The sequence below is a fragment of the Hermetia illucens genome, chromosome 1 (genome assembly GCF_905115235.1).
Source record: "Hermetia illucens chromosome 1, iHerIll2.2.curated.20191125, whole genome shotgun sequence".
NCBI classification, from domain to species: Eukaryota; Metazoa; Arthropoda; class Insecta; order Diptera; family Stratiomyidae; genus Hermetia; species Hermetia illucens.
The window spans coordinates 94,741,592-94,761,107 of NC_051849.1; the positions used below are offsets into that span (position 1 = coordinate 94,741,592).

A 19,516-nucleotide genomic window follows, 5' to 3' on the forward strand; every position below is an offset into this window, starting at 1 on the left:
TTCTTTATGTATCACATATTCCCTGCATACGATACGTTTTTTTAAATATAATAATTCTCGTTGATTTGAAGTAGAATTCTCGGAGCTGCTGGAGGTGAATAGAACCTAAGAATGCCTGGTGTTTGGAATGAACCCATCTTTGGAAATTCCTATACTAATTTTTTGGAATTGGTCCTGACCTCAGCGTCGACTTTAGCCTGACAGTAAAGAAAGGTGCTTCGCTCCGTTTTCCCCCAACTACTCTTGATCACCAGTTTCTACGCTGGTTTCGACCATGGCCCCAGATGATAACCGGGAGTATGTAGTGACAAAAATAAACCAGTATTAGGCTGCACGTTTTGAGGGAAATCCTCGTCTTTGGTATATTAAGGGGCAGCATGATGTCATATTATATTATTATTTCCTTATGTTTCCTTTTTGTCTTTTTTAAGGTCTTGTTTTACTTTTTATTTTTAGACAAAACCTTATTAAAATTGATTCACTGGCGGTCTGTAGGAGAGCGAGCGATCCCTCCGCGAAACTATCACAATCAAGGGACATCCTCCAAAATCACAGTCTGAAGATGTCAACGTGGGAAGGGAACCTCAGAGGCCCCGCCTCACAAAACGTCTGAGGCATGGGAAACGTCCGTCGAGAATGAGATCCATAGTATGTGGTGTATCAATTGAAAGAACACGATTAGTACTTTTCAAAATTGATTGGGTGAAACATAGGGGAGTGAGGGTCCCAAATGAGTGCCCTAAAAAGTAAAACAGGTCTCGTTCTCAGAACCTATCCAAGCGAAAAATCTGAAAAAAATCGCGGTGGTGCATCTATACGAAATCTAGACCACAAAATGCATCCCATTTCGATATCTGTTCGAATAAAGTAAATAATAGCATATTGCTATATTTTAGAAATTTACTCGAAAACCCGCTTTAATTTCATCCTAAAAGTACAAGATTTGACATTGGTATAAGGGATAATATAAGACATAACTTTTGGAAACTTTGGGAATATAACTATTATCAACAAAGTAATTAGCGTGGAAACTTTTGAATTACACTAAAATTTATTGCACTCTAAGAGATGTATGACGTCACTATCATATAAAGTGGAGTTATATGAACGGCGTGTCCGGATAGCTCAGTGGTTAGAGCACAGGGCTTTCGTACGGAAGATCGCGGTTCGAATCTCTTTGATTATAGTGAGATTTGTATCGTGATTTGACGTCGGTTACCAGTCGACTCAGCTGTGAATGAGTACCTGAGTCAAATCAGGGTAATAATCTCGGGCGAGCGCAATGCTGACCTCATTGCCTCCTAGTGTACCGTTACGGTCTTGAATGAAGTGCTCTAACACACTTAAAGGCCCTGATCCAATATGGATTGTTGCGCCAACGATTATTATTATTATTATATGAACGGCGAGGTCTATGGGGACATTTTTATTTTCTTCTTAACGTTTTGTTTGCAAAACAAATAATAATAATAATCGTTGGCGCAACAATCCATATTGGATCAGGGCCTTGAAGTGTGTTAGAGCACTTCATTCAAGACCGTAACGGTATACTACAGAATACTGCAGGAGGCAATGTGGTCAGCATTGCGCTCGCCCGAGATTATTACCCTGATTCGACTCAGGTACTCATTCACAGCTGAGTCGACTAGTATCCGACGTCAAATCACGATACAAATCTCACTATAATCAAAGAGATTCGAACCGCGATCTTCCGTACGAAAGCCCTGTGTTCTAATCACGTAGCTATCGGACACAAAACCTTATTAAAATCGGTTCAATGTCTGTCTGTCACAAGCACTTTTCTCAGAAACGGCTATACCGATTAGCACGAAATTTGGTGAGAAAGTGCGAACTGTGGACCCCCAGACATGCAGTGAGTGATATCCTTCTACGTTGAGATTAAGGAGGGGTCCCCATACAGTGAAGCCCATGGTGTTTTACGTAGGCACCTGTCGTGAGACTTAATCCTACGGTCCTCTTCAGGCAAGGATTGATTTTGTGACCACAATCAGAGCCCCGCTGTGACAAGCAACAACGGTACCAGTCTATACCAAGTGCATGGCTTAGCATTCATACTGGTGGATGCAAAAGTTACCTAAATCTCTAACGAACTATGGAGTACGACACCCGTGTTGATTCGCAACACCACGTTGAGGCTCGAAGGTCTCTTCTCGCTTGAGCACAACCACAACCACCATGAAACTCCCACTAGGGGGGCCAACCGCAAATAACCGAGCAGTCCTCACATACAACAGGAGTTCACCTGAAGTATGATATGTGAGTCCAGGGGCTTTCCCGGTTCCCATGGTGCCGGTATACCCCTGGTAAGGTTTCGTGACCAATTTGCCACTTCAGATGAGTCCCCGTGCAGACTCGGGTCTGATCGCCCTGATTAGGCCTTTGGAGCATTCGCCTACTGAATCACGGCCGGCAAACCAAAGTGATTACAGCGTCTCCCGGTGCCACCACTATGGAGGTTCTCCTCGGCCACTTGGTTTTGGTTTGGCCGACAGGGTTGCCGCCCCATCTTCCTCGCCGCCACCTCTGAGCACCAAGGGTCCCCATACATGTAAAAAGAGGGTGTAAACATTTTTTTCACCGAATATAGTCATGTTGGGTATCAAGTGAAAGGTCTCGATTAGTACTTGTCGAAGCCAGTCTTAGTTTTGAGATTTATTAGAAAGGCGGGGAGTGGGAGGGGTGGAAAGTGATGATTTCTTTAACGGACCCATTCTCAGAAACTACCCAGCCGAAAAATCTGAAAAAAAAATAATGAAGCTGCCTCTATATGGTGCCCAGGCCTCAAAATACTCTCCATATCGATATACGTTCAAATTAAGTTATCAATAGCATATTACCATATTTTTGGGGAAATTGAGTAAAACCCCCCTTAAGTGTATCCCAGAGTTATAAAAGTTGATAGTAGTATAAAATATAACATGAGGCATATTATCCTCAAATTTGATCAAAATCATACTATTAGTAACAAAGGTACAATAGTTCAAAGTTGACTTAACCGTGTAAATTTACTGCAACTGAATATCAATATCACACTAAAGTGGGTAAGACATGCTAAATGTATATACATAACGGGCTACGTACAAATGGGATAGTTCTACACTTAAATATACTACTACTATCCCATTTGTACGTAACCCGTTATGTATATGCATTTAGCATGTCACAGAAGAAATAAACAAAACCTTTCATATCTGAAGCGCCCAGCTTTCGGTTTCCCGACATGTTTTTAGCCTTTTTAGTTATTTGTGTATCAATTACTCGAGACAGACATGTTTTGTGTATGTATATGTCAGTGCTAATTAAGTTGGCGGGTACTGCCCAGTAGGATAGACATATTTGCAGGCTTTTGTGCATGGGGCGGAAGATGCATCAGATCATTTGGATTCGCAACGTTTGTTTATTTAGGATTAGCAAAATATTGATGTATGTATGACTTATTTTGATGAACTGCTCAACAACCAATCAATATCGGCGAGTTGGAAATCCCGCCAACTGAAGACGACGAACAAATGCTGCCACCACCAAGCATAGAAAAAACAGTCCGTGCAATTCATCGGCTTAAAAACCATAAGTCGCCAGGAGCCGATGGAATTACAGCTGAAGTGGTTAAATATGGAGGCGACAAATTACACCAAGTGGTTCATCAACTAATGCTCAAAATATGGGGCGAATCAATGCCTGACGACTGGCAACGAAACATTATCTGTCTCATACATTGGTGCTCAGAGGTGGCGGCGAGGAAGATGGGGCGGCAACCCTATCGGCCAAACCAAAACCAAGTGGCCGAGGAGAACCTCTATAGTGGTGGCACCGGGAGACGCTGTAATCACTTTGGTTTGCCGGCCGTGAATCAGTAGGCGAATGCTCCAAAGGCCTAATCAGGGCGATCAGACCCGAGTCTGCACGGGGACTCATCTGAAGTGGCAAATTGGTCACGAAACTTTACCAGGGGTATACTGGTACCATGGGAACCGGGAAAGCCCCTGGACTCACATACTTCAGGTAAACTCCTGTTGTATGTGAGGACAGCTCGGTTATTTGCGGTTGGCCCCCTAGTGGGAGTTTCATGGTGGTTGTCGTTATGCTTAAGCGAGAAGAGACCTTCGGGCCTCGACGTGGTGTTGCGTATCAACACGGGTGTCGTACTCCATAGTTCGGTAGAAATTTAGGTAATTCTTGCATCCACCACTATGAATGCTAAGCCATGCACTTGGTATAGACTGGTACCGTTGTTGCTTGTCACAGCGGGGCTCTGATTGTGGTCACAAAATCAATCCTTGTCTGAAGAGGACCGTAGGATTAAGTCTCACGACAGGTGCCTACGTAAAACACCATGGGCTTCACTGTCTCATACATAAAAAGGGGGATATCACGCAGTGCAGCAATTATAGAGGTATCACGTTGCTGAGTACAATCTACAAAATATTCTCCTCTATCTTGCTAGGCGCCTATACGCCCAGAACATCACTGGCCCATACCAAAGAGGCTCAACTCCAGGTAAATTAGCAACAGATCAGATTTTCTCTCTGCGGCAGGCGATGGAAAAACTGTTGGAATGTGGACATCAGTTGCATCATCTTTCCATCGACTTTAAAGCCGCCTATGACAGCATAGCCAGGGTAAAACTGTGCACCGCCATGAGAGACTGACTAGGTTGACCCTGACCAATATGCGAGCCCAGACAAAAGCAGCAGAATTACTCTCAAGGCCGTTCAACATCAACAACGGTCTACGACAAGGGGATGCCCTATCATGCATCCTCTTTAACCTGGCCCTCGAGAAAGTGATCCGTGATGCTGAGGTAAATGCAAGAGGCACGATCCTCCCCCAACTACTGACCTATGCAGACGATATTTACACCATGGGAAGAACGACCCGAGACGTATAAACTGCCCTCATTCAGATTGAGTAGGCAGCCATTGGGGCGAGATCTTGGACTGCACATCAATGAAGGCAAAACAAAATATATGGTGGCAACGTCAGCACCGAAGACTAACCAACCCACAACATTAAACCGCACTGGTCAAACGGGAAGAATAAAGATAGGAGAATACAACTTTGAGACCGTTGATAATTTCTCCTATCTATGGTCGAAAATCACAACCGATAAGAGCTACGATGATGAAATCCGCGCACGGTTGTTGTCAGCTAACAGAGCCTTTTTCAGCTTACAAAAACTGTTTCGGTCGAAACGTCTCACCGTAGGTCCAAAGCTCTTGCTGTACAAAACTATGATTTTTCGGCGCAAAACCGGGGTTCCTGGAGTTCCTTATTAAGGCAGGCCCAGACCGGATACCGGTTATTGCGCGTTGATGGTGATGATGAAAATATTGATGTGTGTGTGTGATGAGTTTAGCAATTAATGAAGAAATATGCCGGTATTCCGACTTGTTTATTTTTATTTGCAGGTTTAGTTCACGTGTTCTTTATATTGTTATTCTCCCGAATTCCCATGTTTGAATATTTTTTTCAGTATCCAGTGCGGGCCCCCAAGCACCGGCAAAAACAAGCAAATTTTTTTGAAATTACACATGGGGAATCGACCAAAGGCTCAAAGGATCCCTCCTCACAGTCCCGAGCCTGGCTAGCAGGTGCGCCAGCACGTGTCGACAGAGCATTAAGATGGAGCTTCAGTATTTGTGAGCAAGTGTCCATTGTGAATTTAGCCAATGTTTTTTAACGTGTTTGAGATAGCTCTACCCTCTTGGTCGTCTTCGGTCACTCAGGTTGGTTTTCTGATCATCCCAAATCCCATTATGTCGTTGCATGCATATTATGAATATGTAAAATCGGACCTACTTTGTGTTGCGATGTTCATAATCTGATAGTTTAGAGTAGGCCGACTTTTTCATGGGGTGACCAATCTACTTAACCATCTAACAATGATGGCGTAGGTCAGGACAGCAGCTAGCTTTTAGGGATATCGAATTGGTGGACCTCGGCGCAAAACCAGTTGTTGCGGCGTTGATGATGTTGATGAAGATATTTATGTGTCTTTGTATGATGAGTTTAGCAATCGCAAGAGAACTGAAGATCTGGAGGCTTATGGATATGCTGAAATACAAGTTGGTACTACATTCGATTGGGACGTCATAATTGAAGTAAACTTGTCATTAGCGAGTGGTGAGAAAAGCAAGATGGATAGTGGTTGATAGATAATATAAAGACGTATAGAAAGATCCTCGAATAATATAGGATCGGAATCCAACTTTTGAGTACCATGTAAAGTTGAAGATTGAATGTGAATAGCATCTGCCATCATAATCAGGAAGTTGGTTCTTGATAGAATTTTGATGAGGGAAATGCAATTCGGAAGAGCATTGCAATAGCACAGTCGGTTCCTGACATTTGACATTTCGATCCTTGGGTACAATCTGAATTTTCATTTTCTCTACTTTATATCTTTTTTGATGTATTTCTCTCGAAAGGAACCTGTGTGTCTATGGTCTCGTTCTTATACCATCTATGTAGAAACGAACATTGTTTGAATAGCTGAAGCAATGTTTAAAATTTTCTAAATTAAATTTCTATTGTAATTAAAGAAAGGTTTTATGATTTCGTTGGACGTTGACGTATGTACATTGTGTAACACCAAACGAGGAATTCAGTCTTGTCGTCGCAACTGATTGTTTTGTTTACCAAGCTTAGCCAATATAGCATGTACAGGCATACTTGCTTCTGGAACCTACCGTTTCCCATCATTTTCTAATCATTAACGGTAACAGACACTATTCAGCAGGCACACGTAATGAGTTAAACATCAAAGTATTTATTACATCTTGACCTTAGGCGAATACACCGATCAAATACTTTATAAACAGCACATCGAAGGTAAGCTGGAACATAAAACAACGTTAATAATGCTACGCATACTTACTAAATGGCACATATTCATATCCGTATCCAAATCGTGCTTTTTTAGGCGGTCTAGGTGGAGTCAACTGTAATACAATCCGGTCATGGTTCAAAATTGTTGCTGGAACTTCCATATCTCTCGCGAAAGGCAAGAGCAACGGCCTTATAGCTGAAATTTTGTCCCAGTCGTGAAACAAAGCGTCCCTTAACAGGGTGGGCACAACCATGTAGAACGTTGTACCATTCACAATGTACGGTGACAAATTCCTGCCCATAATCTCATGCAATTCCGTTGTGTTGACCGTGTTAACAAGAATAGGCCTATGCCCACTCGGGGTCATATTGTATCTGGCTGCGTTGAAGGTCTTATAAGCAGCTTTAAGCCGTCGAAATTCCACGGTATCATTTAGAACCCAGTAGGCGAAGAGGTTTTTCTTCACGTTATCGTCGAAGTCTTTTACGTCGCCTTGCACCTTATTCTCTAGAAATTTTTGGATGAAAGGCTCTTGAGCTAACTTTGCTTTATCCGCTGAAGCGAGGCTGGAATTCATATAGGCGAAAGTTGTGAAATTCACCGCCAAGGAAGTACTAGCTAATGGAATTGGTGTTAAACTATACCGGCATATGTCCCATATGCCTGAATGCGACCAAAGGAAGTATCGACCAGTTTGTGGAACGTAAATTCCTGAAAAAAAATGAGAGAAAATACATGAAATTAGTATAGATATAGTTTGGTAATACTGCAATTGCGGAAATACTATAATATTTTCGTTACTGAATTCAAGTAAAAATAAATGCATATTGCTTTGTAAGCAAGTTAATTCTATTGCATGAGGAAAAATTGTGTACAGCAGATCTTGTACTTGGCGTAGATCGAGATCTTTACAATAAATTTTACTAATGACTCTGAAACAATTTGGAATTGTTGCCGGGACTTGGTAACTGATAAAATGGGGTGAGGTATACGCTATACTTTGTGAAACAATTAATAATCAGCAGGTTTAAACTAATGGGACATCAGACCTTGTCAGACATCAGTTAAATCATGTATTTTACAGAGTTCGACCCGAAGTTACTTTTCGAGTAACTTTCGGTATCATTTGTATGCGAAACTCGGAATAAAGGAATTCGTGATGACATCCTTAGAAGAGAACGTTGGAAACGGTGGGAAATTGGGTAGTTAGTATAAAGGTTATGTATTCATCTTATATGAAGAAATCTCTACGCTCCTATTCCTCCCTGGCTAAGAATGCAAAAACATTTTTTCATATATTGCCAAACTCCAAAATATAAATATGTGCATACTATATAATAAAGATATAGTTATACATCTGCATCTGAATTGATCTGACGCATCTCCAAATATTTACACTTTACTCCGTGTTCAAAAGCATGCACATATTTATGTAATGTCCACCTGAGCTGAGTAAATCGGGTGTGACAGACAGATAGATGGATAGACGAACAGACAGGCGGACAGATGGACAGGAAGAAGGAAGAGATCGAATCGATTTCTTTGCTTTACTCAATTACCTGATGGCTACAAAAGGGAGAAGGGTTGGGGAGAAGTAGCTTTTTCTTATGTGGGACTTTAATATTTCACTCGAGTATCAATTATTCTGGCTAATTATGAAGTCAACATCTTATTTGTATGGCTTAAGATGCAGTAATTTCGTGTGAAATTGGTAAGTTTGAATTGCTAAAACTTTGATACTAATGCCCGAATTTCCATGAAAGTTGGCAATATTATGCATGGTATTGTCCTCTATACTGTACTGTATTCCTAAGGTACTTAAGGGGATTTTTCAGGCAATTTCGAAAAGTTTGTAATATTCTATTAGTAAGTTTATTTCAGGAAATATCGCAATGGGACGTATTTTGAGTCCTAGATTTCATATAAGTACACCACTCTGATTTTTTCAGATTTTGGGTTTGGGTAGTTTCCGAAAATCACTCCTGTTTAACTTTAAGAGTGCACATTCTGGCTCCTTACTAGCACATTTACAATTAACTAACACCAGGTTTGACAAGTACTAATCGAGACTTTTCATTTGATACCATACAGCGAGGAGCCCAATTAGCGTTGTGGTGGACCATTTAGATGCCACACACTCCTAACACCACGACTGCTGTTATGAGACCTGGGAGGCAGAATCCAGCCGTTCGGATGTTCACAGCCAGCCTGTAGCATTCACGAAGGAAAGCAGCTCTCCCAGCCTGTAGCTAGAAATCTCTCTGAGATGCCCAAAGAATGGTTTACCCAGTGTCCGTAGCCTGACTCTAGTTAGAGCTGGGCAATCACAGAGGAAGTACCTGTGGGTTTCGGAGTGCAGTTAAGCGATATGCAGGGTCCTTTTTCTTCCTATTTGCTTTCTTTTCCAGTGCATCCGCCCACACTGGGATTGCATACAGTAAGGACGAGCTGGCCACCTTTAAAACCAGGAGGAGACGGCTCCAGATGGGACTTAATATCGTAAACTGGTTCATTAGTGTAATTCTTCATCAAGGAGGCGTGTAACATGGATGGTGGTCACGCCAGTAGGGAGATCTAATGTCAGCACTCCCTTATACATAATTATCCACAAGGGTGGTCCTAGGACGGACCGTTGTGGAACTCCGCACATTTTTTGATATGATTTAGGTCTTTCATCTGCATCACAGCTTCCTTACAGTGTAAGTGTATAGTAAGTTGTCGCTTTTGCTTTTTATTATAGTTGTATGTAATTTTTCCTCACCTCTTTGTATTGCTCATGTAACTGTTATCCAGATCGGTTTCTGAATTTTGGTCTTTAGGCAGGTCTTGGGGTATTCCTCGATTCCAGAATTCCACCAGAAGTTCGGTACTTGTTTCTGAAAACCAGTACACCTTCGCATGCTAGCCGTAACTTATCGTCAATCTGGGAAGCCTTATCATTTGTGTTTCCTTCTAGCATTTTGTTTTGCAGCCGGACCTCTTTGAAAGTTTCCTCGCCAAACTTGTTGAGTGCCTATTTTACGGCTGTCTTCCGGAGCCAATTTATTTTGTTGTTGTTGTTTGATTTCGAAAATGATGGTCTGATGGTCGCTGTGTGTTTAACTTGCCCTAACGTGTCATTGGACATTCTTAGCTAAAGTGTCACTAATAAATGTGATATAACAAATATTTTCGCCCGCGTGAAACCACTCTAGAGGATCTTCATTGTTCCTTCTATGTGCATATCGCAGTTCTTCCGTTCTCACCTGCAACCCAAATTCCCTGTATAGGTGTTTGTACTGTTCGCAGACAATGTCGTCGACGATTTTACTTTCAATGCAATGGTTGAAATTTAGCTGTAAGGACTTCATTTGCGCATAGTGTTGATCGTGTTTTTAAACACCGGATATGTCCTGTTGTCTGTGGTGTGGGTGCTATTGATGTCATTTATGTGCCTTCAGAACAGACAATTGCACCTTTCGTCGCAGTCCTTCGCAATGTGATCTTTTTTTTGTTTGTCATTTACTACTTGCTGGCAGTGATAGTTCTTTTTGCCGCCTCAAAGGGTACACTTTTCGACGCAGTTTGCGTGTCACTATACACCTCCCGTACCAGTCTATCTATCATATGCACCTTTCTTAGGAGCGGTTATACCTATTCGCAATTTGATATAGAACTTGGAACTATGAACTTCCGAGCATGTGAACTACCATGTATTGCTGCACATAGAATTAAAGGGCACATCTAAAAGAGGGGTGCAAAATATCTTTTCACCGAATATCGCCATGTGGGGTATCAAATGAAAGGGGCTAGGGGAGTTCTTTCCGAAGCAGGTATTAGGTATGACATTGGTTGCAAAGGAACAGGTGCAGGGGTTCGAAAAAGATAAATTACTTCAAAGATTCGTTCTCAAAAACTACTTTAGCGAAAAGTCTGAAAAAAAAATCATGATAATGGTGTCTAACTCCGAAACGTTATAATATATGCAAAAATATATAATAGTTAACAATAATATATTGTCTATTTTAAAAATTCACTATGAACCTTCTTAAGTTCATCTCAGGTTCATAAAATTGCGTTAATGTAGGTTCCAGTTTAAAATAGTATACTGAAACTTTGGTTATCAACAAAGTTATAGTAGATCAAAGTTGCCTTTCTCGCGTCCTAACAGATAAAATTTTAGTACTATATCGAGTTGAATATCGGCTATATTCAGCATCCCATTGACGATGGTAGAAATTTTAATGGTTGATAGCACCACTCGTTTGAAGAGAATTGCTCCATGCAATGGCCACTCTATCTTTCACCGTTACAGCGTTGTTGCCCTTTTCGTGAATAAGGTCAAACTTGATTTATCCAAAAAATTATAATTTCCCACTCGCCCAACCAGGTAATCCCAGATTTGACAACATTTTCGGAAACTACATAAAATTTCATGTAAATGGGTATTTTCCGATTGCAAAGGTCAGTGTTTTTTTCAAACCTGCAAAGTCGACCACAAAGCGGCTTCATTATGTTAGCTTTCGAATGAAATATGAAAAAAATATGGGCTTAATATATCGTAGGATGCCGGGTGGGACGAATCGGTGACGGAATCATACGATGCTACCAGGATCAAAGCAAAAGAAACTGTTTTAAAGAGTTGTTAGAAGATGCCGCCATGGGCGGGACTTTCAGGGTGGTACTGAAAGGGTTGCAAAGATCACCGCCGGCAACCTGTCCTCGCCTTCTAAGAAATTGTTGCAACGAAAGACGAGTACGAGGTAACTCTAGCTACTGAGGAGGAACTGCGGGAAATATGTAGTGAGATCGATGACAATAAGACCCCAGCTAACAGTGAAGGCCTAGTCACCAACACCTTTGGAGCGTATCTAAAAGAAGGAATATTTCCCGCTTAGTCGAAAAAAATAAATGTTGCTGTTATTCGACAAGCCCAACAAACGACTTGAAGATCCAACATCATATCATCCGATCACCTGTTGGATACAATGGGGAAAATTATGGAGTTAGTTACCTACAACAACTGCTACCTATCTTCGAAAGCAGCGATGGCCTGCCGGAGCGGCAATATATGTTTTGGCGCTACTCCGCTGTGTATGGAGTAAGCATTCTGGTGAATTTGGCAAAAGACGCACTAAATTCTGGTGACTGCGCTGCCGTGTTGTCACTAGATGTCGGAAACATTTTCAACTGCCCCAATTGAGCTATAAGCGCATAGGCAGACATAGGTGTACCTAGATCGAGAATTACTCAGAGAGGACACTCTCGTTCGGAATAAATGAGTTCTGCAAAGAGTATATCGTTAAGTCGGAAGTACTACAGGGCTCGATATTGGGTTCCCTGCTACGAAATGTCATGCATAATGGAGTACATGTCCTCCCCATTCCAGAAGAGGATGAAATTGTCGGCTTTACCGACGGCCTCGCTGTAGTTGTTATAGCGAAGCACCCAGAAGATGTAGAGGTCTACGCGACAGAAACAGTGAGAGCAGTGAAGTCTTTGATGGAAGAGCCAAGTTGACCCTGGCGGATAAGAAAACGGAAACGGTCTTAATAATGAATTTTAGAAAGAAGAACAATATCAAACTACTCAGTGTACATACGGCTATCAAACACTTGGGGGTGATCATTGATGGTAAATTGAATGCGTTCCACTCTGTTTTACCTGTGAGATCGGAGGCGTCGGCAAGCTTTCAGAGAAAGAAGCAGTTGAATTCGGTTTACTGGCAAACCAGCAAACGATGCGGAAAAACAATAAACTCTGCAAACAGCAAATCGTTATCGACGAAAGGTCGTTACAGAGAGAAAGAAAACTAACTAGCATTACATTTTGAGTATATGTTGAATGCGTCCGCTTGGGGGTTAGAGATGATGCTCAGGATCAAGGTATCAAGTTCCTGTACCATTTCTAAATACTCTTATTCTTACTCTGTGTACATGTTGTTGTTGCTTTTTGTTGGTTTTGAAAAGTTTTTGATTATTTGAAAAATTTTAGGAATGTTTAGTTTTCAAATAATCTGCAAATATTTAAAATTAAATTAAAAATAAATTATTAAATTAATTAGCGTTACTACTAACTCATAAATGTTGCCTCCATTTTTTTTATCATATTGACTAAATTCATTTTGGCACTGTATACCAAAAACCCCAAAAAATTGCGGACAGACCGAATCTACCATGCTACGTACTAACGCAGCAATTAACAGCCACACACTAACAGCTCTATTTATCCAAACAATATTCATTTTATCGTTGGTTCTTGTTTAGACTCTTTAGCAAAATTCGCATATGATATTACAGCAAAAAGTTATTTACAAAGTAAAATTAGAAAGTGATTCACGTTTATAGTTTATTAAAATATTGATACTATTCATGGCGTTGGACCGAACTGTTCCGGCGCTGCTCCAACGATTTGTAAACATAGAATTAATTCACACTATCCAACGGATAATTTTGTTACGCACCGCTACTGATCGAAATGCAATGAAGGATTCGCCTCCATAAAATCTGGTAATAAGCGTTGGTGCAAGGTAAGAGGATGGTGTTGCGTTGTTCTCCGTAAAGGAAAACTTAGGAGTAATTCATTCATATGTCTGTTTGGCGTCCTGGGTAGTGGGAAATGAAGGCAAGAAACCAAAAACTCAACAGTTAAATGTTGTATGTATTGTGAAATTTGTACATAGAGAATCTGATGTTTTTGAGATAAATGAAAACCGTTTCCGATATTTTGGATATTCACAGAAGCGATCGTCAAATAGACATTCGGCCAAAGTGATGATGGGGCTTTCAAAATATTGACTTCGGAAAAAGATTATAGGTAACAGTAAATTTATTTTTTTTTAAAAAGCGATTTTTTTAGAATTTTTCATAAAAAAAGAAAAAACAAAACAAAATACGATGGAAAACATTTTTTTATTTCCTCGTCCCATTCATGTCGCAATTATTCCCAATTGTTGAAATTAATTTCAAGGTTATTACTGAATTACCCCTTTTTTCTCTGACCTGAATATCCTTACGGTTAAATTCTCAGGGCATATGTACGTTTGCCTTTAACTCATCGTTCAGAACCTCTTTCTCACCCTTGATTCTGGGTCAGTCCAGGTACTATCCGCGCTAACCCCCGTATATTGAGAGATCTTTGTATGGTGGTAGTTTGTTTCTTTCCGTTCGATCCACCAAACTTGGTACGATCATGCTCTACATTATAGCCTACATCACTGCAAAATATGGTGCTGCTAGGATGAACTTAAAGGGGGGGGGGGGGGGTTTCCAGCCAATTACAAAAAAATATAGTAATATACTATTATTAATTTTATTTGAACAGATATCGGTATAGAAGGTATTTCGAAGCCTAGGTACTGTATAGTGGCAGCCTTTTAATTTCAGATTTAATTTTCAGAATTTTTCGTTGGGTAGTTTTTGAGAAAGGCCCCCTAAAAGAAGTGATCACTTTCAACTCCCCGCACTCCCCACTTTTCCGAGGTCCAAATGTCGAAACTAAGACTGGCTTTGAAAAGTACTAATCGAGACCTTTAATTTGATACTCCACATGACTATATTTGATGAAAAAAATGTTACACCCCCCTTTTGCATGTATCTCCCTCCCCTTAAATTCAACATAAAAGGATGTAACTGACTGTATGCGTGAGCGTTCACAGTTCCCACCTTTGTATCAAATTTTGTGTCAATCGCTATAACCGTCTCCGAGAAAAATGCGTGTGACGGACGGACAGACAGACAGATAGACAGTAAGCCGATTTTAATAAGGTTTCGTGCTTACACAAAACCTTAAAAATGAGAGGAAAAAATTGCAAGCATCTATCATGAAGAGCAAAACCGAGCATTACAAGTGCGTGTGTACCGAAGCTGATTCAGATCCATGAGGTGCGCATAAAGGTCGGTAATTTCACCACTAAAAGGAAAACGCTTCGCACCAGTTACTTGCCTTCCTGCAGAATATAGTGACTTCTCTCTTCGCAGGAAATGTACATTATACGAGGCTTCCGACAGTTCATGTAAATCCCGAAGAAGTTCCTGTAGCGTAGATCAGTAAGTTCTGGGAGCACAAAAGAAATTCATTTAAAATAAGACCTGGGTGGGTGGAATCCCCAGTATCACCTTGTGGCAGCCAGAACAGCACCAAGAATGTTTGCCAAGTTTTTACGGAATGCCTTAGATAAGGAGAGTTCCTTGAACAATGGAATCTACAAACGCTGATACTTACTCCGAAGTCAGGTAAACTATTCGGTGTGGTCAATTCTATTGGTAAACTATTTGTCAACTGCGCAAAATAGAAAAATCCTCGGGGTAGTTAAACTACAGGCCCATACATGGTCTACATCGTTGTCGAAAACTTGTGGTGTGCTACAGGGTTCTGCCCTTGCTATGGCTAATTATGTATCATGGAGTGTCAACACTACGCCTTCCCTTCCTAATAGCGTGTCATCCATTGGTTTGCGGATGATATCGGGATTACAATAGTGGCAAAACGCCAATACAAGATCTAGATTCACACAAACGAAGGAGTTATAGCAGGTCAATTCCTACTTGAAAAATTCCATCCTACTACTTGCTGAAAATAAGCAGCAAGAGAAAGAAGGAAGCTATTCGACGGGGGGAATTAAATTATGAGCTGACACAATTCTTGAGCGGGGGAGCATGTTATCTTTGATTGTGCCAGGTTTACTATGCGTCGGATAAGACTGGAAGCGGTCGCAGCTAGGCGCCTATCAGCTGAAAATATTATAGAGTTCATGCTGGAATCAACGGAGGTTTAGAAATAAGCCGAGAAAGTGTTAAAAACTGTTTATGAGCAGTTTAGGCAAGAAAAATTCCGAAGAAACGAAATAAGTCGGAAACCGAAAGCTCGACGCTTCAGGTATGAAAGGTTTTGTTTGTTTCTTTTGTGAATATATTTGACTGCAGGATCATCACATTTGTACGTAGCCCGTAATGTTTATATAAATTTAGCAAGTCAAACGGCTCACTTTCTTGCGATATTGATATTGAGTATTATGGCTTGAAGTAGATTATCACAGAAAAGGCAACTTTCAGCTGATGTAACTTTGTCAGTAATAGACAATTTTGACCAAACTAGGGGATATCATGCTTCATACTATAGTTTCTGTTATTATAAATCTAGGGTAAACTTAATGAGGTTCTAGTTTCTTCCCCTTCTAGTCAATTCCCCAAAATAATAACAATATACTATTATTAACTTAATTTGAGTACATATTGATGTGGAGAGTATTTTGTGGCCTGAGCCCCGTATAGAGGTAGCTTCGGGATTTTTTTTCAAATTTTTTGGTTGCGTAGTTTCTGAGAATGGGTCCGTTAAAGGAATCATCGCCCCTTCATCATCATTCGCCCCCCTCCCCTCGCCTTTCCAACAAAAGTCAAAACTAACCCTGGATTCGAAATATACTAACCGAGACCTTTCATTTGACAGGCCAAATGACTTTATTTGTTGAAAAAAATTTAGACCCCCCTTTGGATGTACGAGAACCCCCCTTAAGATGAACGTAGAAAGATGCAACTTGCCGCATGTGTCAACGTTCTTATTTCCCACCTACTCACCAAATTTCGTGTCAACCGGTATAGTCGTTTCTGAGAAAAGTGCGTGCGACAGACAGACATTCTTTGAGATTGGTCGGCTATTTATTATTCCATTTGCATTACTTTTTTTTGTTTTGTTCTCTAGACTTGCATTTGATAAACTATATTTAAATTTATAAAGATTTTACATTCCGAGTGGTCGAAAACATCTTCTGAAACTTTGAACGCAGTTATCTCGAAAACACATTTTTCAAAACTTCTCCTCATTTTTCTCAGGAGCTACTGGAGTTTTCTATCAAAATAATTGAAATCCACGCCATTATGGCCCAAACTAGAATATCCATAATGCATTGGCACTGATTCTACTTTCCCAATTTTCAAGGTAAACGAATGAGGAACACTTTAAAATTTAATTTTTTTTTAAAAGCTGCCAAAATTGCATTTTTTACCCGATCTTGCTAGCTCTAAACAAAACAGCACTTACACTTTTTAAGGTTTTCTGTGATAACCTTATTAAAATCGATTCAATATCTGTCTGTCAATTTGTCAGTCTATCTGTCACACCCGATCTACTTCGGAAACGGCTGAACGGATTGTCACGGAATTTGATGAGAACATTTGGTTAATGTGGTTCTTTGCATGCACACATGGAACTTTGCGTAGAGGAAAACCAAAACACCTGAGGAACCTGAGGACCGGACTGGTTTATCACCGTATTTGAAACATGCATGGTTCAAATGGTGGGTGGTGAGTTTTCCTCGCTGGGTGGAAAAGGTAAAAACTAGTTTTGCTCCCAAAGCCCAATAAGGAAAAGGGATATTCATCATCATACCGCCCGATTTGCTTATCGGCACAGTAAGATGAAGATGATTAAAAGGGTCATCCACAATAGACTCTCCCTATCATTGAATATAAGGATGGAGTATCGAAGCGACAATTTGAATTTCGACAAGCCCACTCAACGATTGACGCTGTAGACGTGGTTTCGAAACGGAGTTCGAGATGGGATATTGTCTAATAAATGCTATTCCGTGGTGACGTTGGCCTTATAAATGCGTTCAATTCAGCCAGCTGAGAGTGGATGACAAGCTCGTTGGCTAAAACTGGCTACGTAACCAGGTTAATCGGAATTTACATATCGGAAAGGAGATTTTGGCACAAACCGGATGTGGATCCAATGGCGTCATGGCAGGAATATTAAAGGGGAAAATATTGTGTTTTCTGTTGCGGAAAGGAATGTATAATGGGGTCTTTTTTTCTCTCGCCCTGGTTGTCGTCGCGAAACAACCCGAATACATTGAAGTGTACGTAAAGAAACCATTAGCGCCATAAAGGGTGGCTGGAAGTGGTTCACCTTGACCTTTCGGAACAAAAGATGATCTTGATTACCAACCGTAGGAAGAGAAATACAATTTGTATTCGTGTTGGTGCCACATCATCATTTCAAACCGATTATCAAATACCTGGGGATGATGATTGACGCTAAAATCAATTTCAGGAGCCGGTGAGAAGGTGCCAAATATCAGCATATGGTTAGTGTGGTTGATGCCTAACATTGGCCATGTGGCCAGAATGGTTCGCTCTACACTATACACGGCATTAGTTTGGGAGGAAGCATGAGCGTGTGAGAGCAATCGGAAGAAAGTAAACATCACCTACAGCTTAGTGGCGCTAAGTATGTGCAGCGCCTTCGGAACACTCTCAGACGAGGCAGCGTGTTTTATTGCGGGAATGATCCTGATGGACATTCTGGAAAGTAAGGCACGTTGTCCGTACGAGAAACGGAGAATGAATCCACCTGAAAAGGATACTGAATACCGAAAGGCGGTAAGGCGAGAGTCGCTACAAAAGCGGCAGCAGCGATAGGATAACTCGCAGAGGGGTCGCTGGACCCACACTTTGATCCCCCGTATTGAGCAGTGGATTCAACACTGAGCATCTGGTTTCCGATTTGTTTTTGTAAGTACTACAGAAACTTTTACAAGGTATATTATCACGTTATTTGCTACCTGGATCTTCTTCATATTAAAGTTGGAAACGTTTTATCCCATATTACCAAATTTTGTAAATACCATGTTGGGAAACAAGACTTGATTGCTTTTGTTAATAACTTTGTAAGAACAGAAAACAACAAAACCAGTGAAAAGATGCAAATAGATCGTTAATATTCTTCATGGGAACAAGCTGTGTAAACTCAGATATTTTGGTCAAACGTCACATCCAACATTGTAGAAGTCAATACCAGTTCCACATGTAGATTAGAAAAATTAAACATTTGTTTGATTAAAACGTTACCATTTAGCCAAAATGTTTATTTGGTATAGAAAACAAGCGTCCAGCGGGGACTACATTTTCAGGAGTCCATATAACACATGTCTGCTCCAATTTCCCTACATATGTAGTGTCACTCAAGCCCAAATCGCTATGTGTATAATTATTTAAATCCCTAATTGCAGAATTAGCTCCATGCAAGCATTAATTTGGACATCCAGGCTTTTCAGAGAATGCATCATTTATCATATTCTACCCATTTAGTAGAAACTCGCACACCCCGCTCGGGAATTTTACGAGGCTAATCACATGAAAACTTTGTTTATACACTTCTAAAAATAAAGACAAACACTTGTTGATCCATTCTGTGGAAACTATGGAGGAAAGCTGCATGTTATGAGTCAGTGCAAGCGGAAAAGTCAAGGTGTAGAATTTCAGTCACCGCTTTCATACGTCTATCTATGAGTAGATATGAGATTGGGCAAGCATTCATTTGGGGGTTTATTATATCTTCGCAAAGGAAATTGGATAAGTTTTCTGACTACGTATGTTTTGATTAGATTTATTAATCAATAACACAAGGAAAAGATTAATTACCTTTATTGAATTCAAATAAAGGCGACACAGAAGGAAGGGCAAAGCCTAACGATTCTCGCCACACGCCTCTTTTTGCACAGTCCTTCCAAATTTATTCCCCTTGTCGTTCCAAATACCTAAAATTTTACATCCTTCGGTTGTTTATAGCTAGTATTGTTGTTAACATACTGAATCGCTTAAATAATATGGAGAATTCGTATTTTTAATTTAATTAAACTTGAGAGTCGCTTTCTGTCACTTATGACCTCCTTCTTAATTAAAAAAA

At 40.5% G+C, this 19,516-nt stretch overlaps 1 protein-coding gene across 1 annotated transcript in view; it reads right to left on the bottom strand.

The window, feature by feature from the left end:
• Positions 1–19,516, bottom strand: part of LOC119646487 — an 89,520-nt gene that overhangs the window by 12,397 nt on the left and 57,607 nt on the right. The window contains exon 3 of the mRNA XM_038046946.1: positions 6,899–7,561. Coding sequence (XP_037902874.1) covers positions 6,899–7,561 — 663 coding nt within the window. The remainder of the gene's footprint in view (positions 1–6,898; positions 7,562–19,516) is intronic.